General features: G+C 37.9%; 1 protein-coding gene across 2 annotated transcripts; it reads left to right on the forward strand.

Annotated features, from left to right (window-relative positions):
• Nucleotides 1–244: 244 nt before the first annotated feature.
• slc35c1 (solute carrier family 35 member C1) lies at nt 245–8137 on the forward strand. Of its 2 annotated transcripts, none has more exons than XM_011487543.4 (3): nt 245–458; nt 1281–1792; nt 6422–8137. In XM_011487543.4, the coding sequence occupies exons 1-3, from the start codon at nt 388–390 to the stop codon at nt 7000–7002; spliced, it is 1164 nt and encodes a 387-aa protein (XP_011485845.1). In that variant the 5' UTR covers nt 245–387; the 3' UTR covers nt 7003–8137. The 2 variants fall into 2 exon arrangements, with proteins under 2 accessions (XP_011485845.1, XP_078801133.1); XM_078945007.1 differs by lacking the exon at nt 245–458 and adding an exon at nt 918–988.
• Nucleotides 8138–8377: the final 240 nt, after the last annotated feature.

Consider the following 8377-nt stretch of genomic DNA (forward strand, 5'->3'; position numbering starts at 1 on the left):
GTTGTGACCCCAAAAGGGACAAAAATGGGTTTAGAATAAAACAATAAAATATTTTATGTACATCTTTAAATAACGTAACACATAATCCGATTAACGCAGCATCTTTTCATCCCCTCTTTGTTTTAGTCATACTTTTCAAATATAACAAATGTGAGTTCTTATTTTGATACTGGATAATTTGGTTAGCATTAAAAAAAAAAAAAAAAAACTGTCCTCGTTTTGCTTCCACCAACAGTGTTGCTATACAGGAAGAAGGAGCACTTCTTCTGATGTGCTTTATGAACCATCGCTCAAAGGAAATTAGACCAATGAACAAAACCAGAAATACAGGTCATTCTGGAGTGTCGAGCACCAGCAAGAGCTGAAACGTTTTGAAGTGGGTGTATTATGTGGCATTTGACGTTGAACAGAAGAGAACGTTTGACCCATGATAGAAACGGATTTTCTGAGAAATCGAGGTATGAAATGTACAGCTTGTGTTTGTGTAGTTGGCTTTTCTATCACTTTAAGTCAAAGTAGAGTTTAAGAAAACGCATTTCATGTGGGTCTGAGTAAACAAGGAACTGCTGGGAAATGTTTCTCTCAGCACAAAAAGTTAGCTTAACACTAGCTAGTTTAGGAAAATCCTGGCCTGCAAGTCTTAAAGTAGTAAATATATTTTTAGAATTATGCACATGCCTACTTTCATTAGTAATTAACAACGAATTTATTTTGTATTGCTGAATTTATGACTTAGTTTTTTTACACACTGCCCATTTTATTATTTTTTTTGTTCCTAGATTAGATACTTTTTTTAAATTTTCATCTTGCTAATAATCTCCCATTGCCCAAAATTGTAGGATAATAACTGTAACATTGTTCTGTTGTTGATTTTATCTTTTTACATAATATTTTACGGTCTATAATTTATTATTTTTTCATCGTCCGATATCCTTTGCAATTTAAGGGAGGAAAGACACTTTACTTCCGGTTCATTTCCGTTCACGTGGTGAGACGTGTTTCTTTGCCTTTTGTTTCAAAATATTGTTACTTTTTGGGCCAATATTGCTATCAAATACATTTCTAGGAGACTGTATGTACAAATAACGTTTTAGGAATTAGATAAACATATTGGGTTTGCTATTTCCGTTTGGGCTTTTATCTTGAAAGAAAACCATCGGAAGTCTGTGTATACACAGAAAACAAATCAACAGTTCCGCACATCCTCTTCTTCCCTTGCACTTTTGTTTTTCTTCCTTCCGGATCCTGAATGTGGTTCTCTTATGTTTGATTATGAACAGGACACAGCTGAAGCGGTCCGGTATTTTGAAGATGGCAATCACTGGAGCGGAGACAATGGTCGACGAGGATCACGGAGAGCCGTTCGTGCTCCGCGCTACCAAAATAGCCGCCGTGGTTGCACTCTACTGGTTCATTTCAATAACAATGGTGTTCCTCAACAGTTACCTGCTGGACAACAAAGACTTGAACGCCCCACTGTTTGTCACTTTTTACCAGTGTTTGGTTTCTGTCGGACTGTGCGGACTCATGCAGCTGCTGTCAATGATAAAGCCGGATTTTGTCAACGTCCCTGCTGTCAACTTTCAATTGAAGACGTCCCGAGAAGTCCTGCCGTTGTCCATCGTCTTCATCGGAATGATCACCTTCAACAACTTGTGTCTAAAATATGTCGGGGTGGCTTTCTACACGATCGGCCGCTCGCTCAGCACGGTTTTCAACGTGCTGCTATCTTTCATCATCCTGAAGCAATCCACGTCGCTGCAGGCTCTCGTCTGCTGTGGAATCATTCTGGGTAGGTCACTTTTCACCAGGATCACATGAAGGAAACTGGTTCGTTCTTGTCCACTACTATTATGGGTGCAATATTATCCAATAGGCAAAAGGGTTTTGCTTTCCAGGTCTTTGTATTATTAGATGTAATGCCCATTGACTGTACATGAGAACTGGACTGAGTGTGACGTCACCCATAAGAAAATGACTTGCTTCCGGTTCCTGCAAAATTAGTCAATTAAGTCGACGTTTTTTTTTTTCGAGATAAGGACGTTGCATTGTCGTGATTGGTCCGTGTCAACATTTCAATGGCAATCACTCTCACCAACCATAGAAGAGTTTGTTGACAGGCCAAACCCCTACCACTTGAAAGCAGGCTACGGAGAATTTGTCGGTAAAACGCCTTAAAGGTTCAACAGGAGACCACATACGTTTGTTGAGGCATCTGATTGTTAGTTTATAACTTGAATAACTTTCACTACTAAAAAAGAAAAAATTGAGATTAGCAAGAACATGGTAAAAACGGGTGGTAGAGCAAGAATGGTTATTCTGACAAATTATGAGTAATAGCCATAGACTTCAATAAAGAAACAACAGCTATGTCTTAATTCCTTCCCTACTTTCTATATAGTGCGTTTGGTATTTTGTAGTGCTGTCCGAATCTACAATTCCAAAATCCAGTGCCCTTAAAATTTCCCAGAAGTCTCTGCAAAAAACCAGTGTGCATCAATTTTTGTTGAAAATAGACACCAATGCATTGCGTTTGAACAAATTTTGTAAAGAAAATGTATTTTTATGTATTAAAAAAAAATATCAACATGTTCATCTTCAGAACTCTGGATTCATAAATGGTTGTCACAAATAATATCAATTAACTTCATGAAATCGATGACATCATATTCGCCGTTTAAAAGAAAAAGTAGTGATTATGGTCTCCAACTTGCTTTAACAATCCAGGGCATTACATAATCCTGCACTATATCGTTTTTTAGTAGTTATATCCTATAAGATTTTGGACTAGCGCGTACTTCCTATTTGGAAGGTAGGGGGGGTCTTATGGTCCACTTCGCATTGACTGTATATTAAAACTGGACTGAGTGACCCCTCCCTTCAGCATTTTGAACAGGAAGTACCCGCTGGCTCCAAAAAGCTGACTTCTACAGAGAAATAAACAAACGCCAGTTATTCAGTCATTTTATTCGTCAGAATAACCATTCTTGATCTGATGCCTTTTTTAATGTTTTCTTGCTAATCTTTGTGTTATTTTTCATGATCTGTAGTGCAAGTATGAACGGGCCAATCAGATGCCTTAAAGAACGTGGTCTCACGTTTGAAGTGTTTGACAGATACTCCTGAGCCTGTTTCACATGGAATGGGTGTGACTTTCCAACAACCTCACTCCTGATTGGTTAGTGTGGTTTCCATGTTGTCTCACAAACTCAGACGAATCGCTGGTTACTGACAATGTCTGGCTCCATCGTGGCGATGCACATATTGCAGAAGAAATGGCATCTGAATCGACTTAATTTCGCCATTTTTCTATGGGTGACGTCAAACTCACAAAGTCAACTTCTCATTTACAGTCAGTGCTCAGGTCACCGCTAACACGAACACCTGACTCATTCGGTCGACATCTGCTATTGTCAGGAAGACAGGCTTACCTGAAATCTGTATTTGCTTTTTCCTTTATTTTAAATGGCAAACACAACAGCAATCCATAAAACTACCCAACATTACACAATCATTACACAATCCTGCACTCACTGAATTGTGTTCTTCTAACAAAATACAATGTCTGGAAAAGTATTTTTCTGATCTGATGGTGAAAAAAGATTACCACTTGCTATATAAATGTTTTGGCATCATTTTAAAGGCTGCAGCATTTATTTCCTCTAGCAATGCAGTGGAAAAACAATGTTTTGCAGCCAAAAAGAGAAATCTTTATAGGGGAACAATAAATTTAAAGTATCATCATTTTCAAAGGGAAAGAAAAACAAATTTTTTTTAGAAAAAAACAAAAATATCTGCCAAAAGTTTCTCTGTTCCCTGTTGCAATTAATATTATATCGTTCTACACTGTAAAAAATATTTTAAATTTTACTATTCAAAACTGACTGCTGGGTTTGCCAGATTTTCACTGTAAAAAAATAAGATGTTATTTTAAACAATATTATGGTAAAAGAAAAATGGGAGCCGGTTTAGCTCGTGCTGGTTTGCGGCGCCTGCCGTCCGTGAAACCAGGGTTCGACTCCGGGCTGCTCCCTGTTCCCTTCTCTACCTCTGCCGGTTCCAAGCCCGGTTTGAGAAGGTTGCGTCAGGAAGGGCATCCGGCGTAAAACATTGCCAAATCTACCATGCGACTCTTTCGCTGTGGCGACCCCTGATGGGAGAAGCCGAAAGTGGAAGAAGATGGTAAAAGAAAAAAGATCTTGAGTAAAATCCCAATTTTTTACCATACAAATGCAATGCAACAAAATTATCAAATAAATACCTTTTGTTACAGTATAAAATAGCAGCTGGGGTTGCCAGAATTTCACTATAAAAATTAAGGCGTTACTTTAAACAATATTACAGCAAAATATGTTTTTTTTTTTCCAGTTCTTCGGTAGAATTTCTAATTCTTACTTTAAAAATGCTATGCAACGCTATGGAATTAGCAAAGACATGCAATCATTTTGATAATAAAAAAGTGACATCTGAGATCCCCAGAAACTGTAAAAACCGGTTACTTTCAACTATTTTAAGCATAAAACAATAATTTAAGAATTGTTCTTTAGTAATATTGTGGATTTTTACTGTCAGGAGAAAATGTTTTACCCTTTAAAAATGCAATATAATACGACGAAATTAGCAAAGAAATGCATCAACATGCATGTTTAACATGATAAAAAACTGGAAGCTGGGTTTGCCAAAATTTTACTGTAAAAATGTAGGTGTTACTTTTAACATTTTTGCAGTAAAACAGTATTTTTTACAGTAAGCACTGGAAATTCTTCTCAAAAAGGACTGCAGAAAAACAAACATATGTAACACTATGGAGTTAGCAAAGACATTCAATAATTTAAATGGTATAAAATGACATCGGGGGTTGCCAGAATCTGTTACTTTTAACCATATAAAGGAAAAAAATATTTCAGAATTTTTCTTGGGTGATATTCTAAATTTTTACTTTAAAAAATGCATTCGCCCTTTAAAAATACGATGAATTTAGCAAAGACATGCGTGATACCATGCATTTTATGGAAAAAAAAAAAGGCAGCTGGGTTTGCCAGAATTTTACTGTAAATTATACAGTGGTCTTTTTATTGATATTTTATTGATTTTACACACCTGTCATCTGTTTCATTGCTGTCACTCTGTAGTTTACGACGGAGTATTAGGGCCACCAAAAAAAAAAATTAGAGCCACCAAAAAAAAAAAAAAAAAAGTAAAATTACGAGATTTTATCTCGTAAATTTAGGAGATAAAAACTCGTAAATTTACGACTTTTTATCTCATACATTTACGACTTAAAATCTCATAAATTTACGAGAAAAAAGTCGTAGATTAAGGAAAAAACACCGAAGTGGTCCGTTTATCGGAACCTAGCTTGAAGATGAAGTATGTGGAGCCTTTTGTGAAGCTTCATTTCCGGATTATTATAGGTTTAAAACAAAGAGATTCTGAACCTTTTGGCGACTCAAAATCAGATTATTTTCCGTGTAGCAGTCTTTCCGGGGTTCAGTGTCAGTAAAGCGGAGTTTAATATGTAAAATAAGGAGCTCAGAGACACGTTTGGGTGTAGACAATCGCTGCAGCCTTTATTCTCCTTTTCATTCACATATCCTGAACTTCATTTGTCTCATTACGTCATGAACCTGTCATCCCAACACCAATGCGGAAGTAAACAGTGTTACAAACGCCCCCTCCTGCAGATGAAATGTCCCGTTTCAGCATAAAACAATAAAGAGGAATGAAAATAGTGTTTTATATTAGCTTTGGAACGTTGAAAATGCCAAAAAAAAGTGCTCCTCCTTTTGTGTGACGGAAGCGTCACACAGACGTAGAGTCTTGTCTTTGGTGAAGAAAGGATTCAAGCGAACAGCTGCAGGGACACCAACGACGGCTTCATCGGGCTGCAGAGATCCTGCAAACCAACCATCAATAAATAAAACTTTAATGAATCGTAAATCAAACAAATGACCTTCCAGACATTTGGAACGTTATCAATAAACATTCAGCTCACCTGTTCAACAAAGTTTAGTCGGTCTGCTCTGCTGCTGCACGGCGTTCACCTGCTGCTCTGCATGCTCACTTCCACTGTAATCTCCTAAAATTACGACTTTTTTTCTCCTAAATTTACGAGTTTTTATCTCTAATCTTAATTTTACTTTTTTTTTTTTTGGGTGGCTCTAATTTTTTTTTTTTGGTGGCCCTAATACTCCGTCGTAGTAGTTTGCCAGTCTTTCTCTGCATGAAAAAAAATCATTTGACAGACACCAATTTTATTGTTACGAATAGTCATGTAGATTTTATTTTTGCAATGAAATTTTAGACATGAATTAAGTTTTCATATTTAAAGAGGAACAGGTTGTTAAAATTGTGTTATTGTTGTCAAATGTAGAAAAATCAAACATACGATGTTTCATCTGCTAATATTTTCTTCTTGTAGGGGGATTCTGGCTCGGTGTGGACCAAGAAGGCTTGGCGGGGTCCCTCTCGTGGTCAGGGGTGTTTTTCGGCGTGCTGGCGAGTGCCTGTGTCTCTCTGAATGCCATCTACACTAAGAAAGTGATGCCTGCTGTGGATGGAAGCATCTGGAAGCTGTCCTACTACAACAACATCAACGCGTGCCTCCTCTTCATCCCGCTCATCCTCGTGTTCGGGGAGTTGGGCCAACTGTCCAGATTCAACAGGCTGACTGACCTTAAGTTTTGGGGAATGATGACCGTGGGTGGGGTCTTCGGCTTCGCCATCGGTTACGTCACCGGCCTCCAGATCAAGTTCACGAGCCCGCTCACTCACAATGTGTCGGGAACGGCGAAGGCCTGCGCTCAGACCGTCATCGCGGTGGTGTACAACTCGTCCAGTAAGAGTTTCCTGTGGTGGACCAGTAACATGATGGTTCTCGGGGGCTCGTCGGCCTACACGTGGGTCAAAAGTCGGGAAATGCAGAAGACTACTCGCAAGGCGCCTCAGGAGCCAGACAAGGAAAAGCTGCTGCAGGGGGAAAAGGGGGATGCAGGCGTATAATAGCTGCTACTCAGCTGGGGAGGTTCTAGCTCCTACCATGCGACTGTGTTTGGGGTTTGTGGGTTTTATCAACGGGTTTAAACTATTAATGCTCTCGCATTGTTTCTTTCGAAAGGGTTTCCTTCAAAATGTACTGAACACAAATGCGTCCTTTTTGGGTGAGGATGTTTTTATTCACAGTAAAGTATTTTCTGCACTACAGGGTGCACCAGATTGTAAGCTGCTTTTTCAATGAATGGTCTGGGTTTGAACTCGTGTTGTATCTAAGGCGCATTAAGCAAGACAGTCAGAGACAAGTCCGTCAGTCTGTCTAAATGTATTAACTGCGTTCACAGTAACCCAGTAACACGCTACACGTTAGCCATGTTAGCATATTCACAATACCTGCAACTCTCAACCTGGTTTGTAACATGTTAGAAAAAAAAAAAAACTCTTAAAAAACATTACCACTACTACGCCAACTCCCAAACTTTTTACAAATGTGAGAAAAAAAAATCACACATCTGACACCGCTACATGTTAGCTACATTAGCACACCAAACATTTTTACAGAGTGCCGTGAATCTCTCAAATTCATTTCAACATCACTGAGCACAACTGTAATATACCTTTATATAAGGTGCTCTGGATTATAAGGGATACTGTCCCTTTTTTTTTTTTTTAATAAATGAAGTGCTCCTTATAGTGCAGAAAATACGATACGTTGTTAATATTTACTCAAATTGAGGAAATTGTCATAAAGAGAATATATTGATGTCCAATTTTTTTGTGTGTGTGAAGGGAGCTAACTGTAGTTTTTATATTTTCTAGAGTTTTCTTCATTTTTTTTTACTTGTGTAGCTTTATCTGTTTGTTAAACAAATGGTAATCAGCCTTATTGGAGACATTGGTGTCTTCTCACATTCATGTGAAAACTGGTGAGAAATCTGCTTTTGCCTAATGAACTCATTTGGTATCTTTAGAGTTTTCTCTAAACCAGAGGCTCTGAAGCAACATGTGACTCTTTGACCCGTCCATCGAGGCTTTCTTGATTAAAGAAGCATTGAATGTTTTACATTTTAGAAAGTACAATTTTTCTGACTTAAACTGCAAATTACGTAAAAAACCAAAAATAAATCAAACTTTATACCACAAACTGTTGTATGCCTTTGCTAGGCTCCTGCCTACGGTGGCTGAAATGGTCCAACAATCCATCGAGCCGTGTAGCTTTGTTGTACTAAAGTGGAAAATGTTAACAGGTTTTTGAGTGACGTGTACCCCACAAAAAAATTTCAACTTGAGGTCAGTAAACACAACCAGAAATTAATACTTAAGGCACAGTAAATTATAAGGTGGACTTTTTATTACTGAACTAAATTCAAAGATTTTAAGTTTG

The sequence above is a fragment of the Oryzias latipes genome, chromosome 3, assembly GCF_053564925.1.
Source record: "Oryzias latipes strain Hd-rR chromosome 3, Olatipes_Hd-rR_3.1".
In the NCBI taxonomy this organism is placed as follows: Eukaryota; Metazoa; Chordata; class Actinopteri; order Beloniformes; family Adrianichthyidae; genus Oryzias; species Oryzias latipes.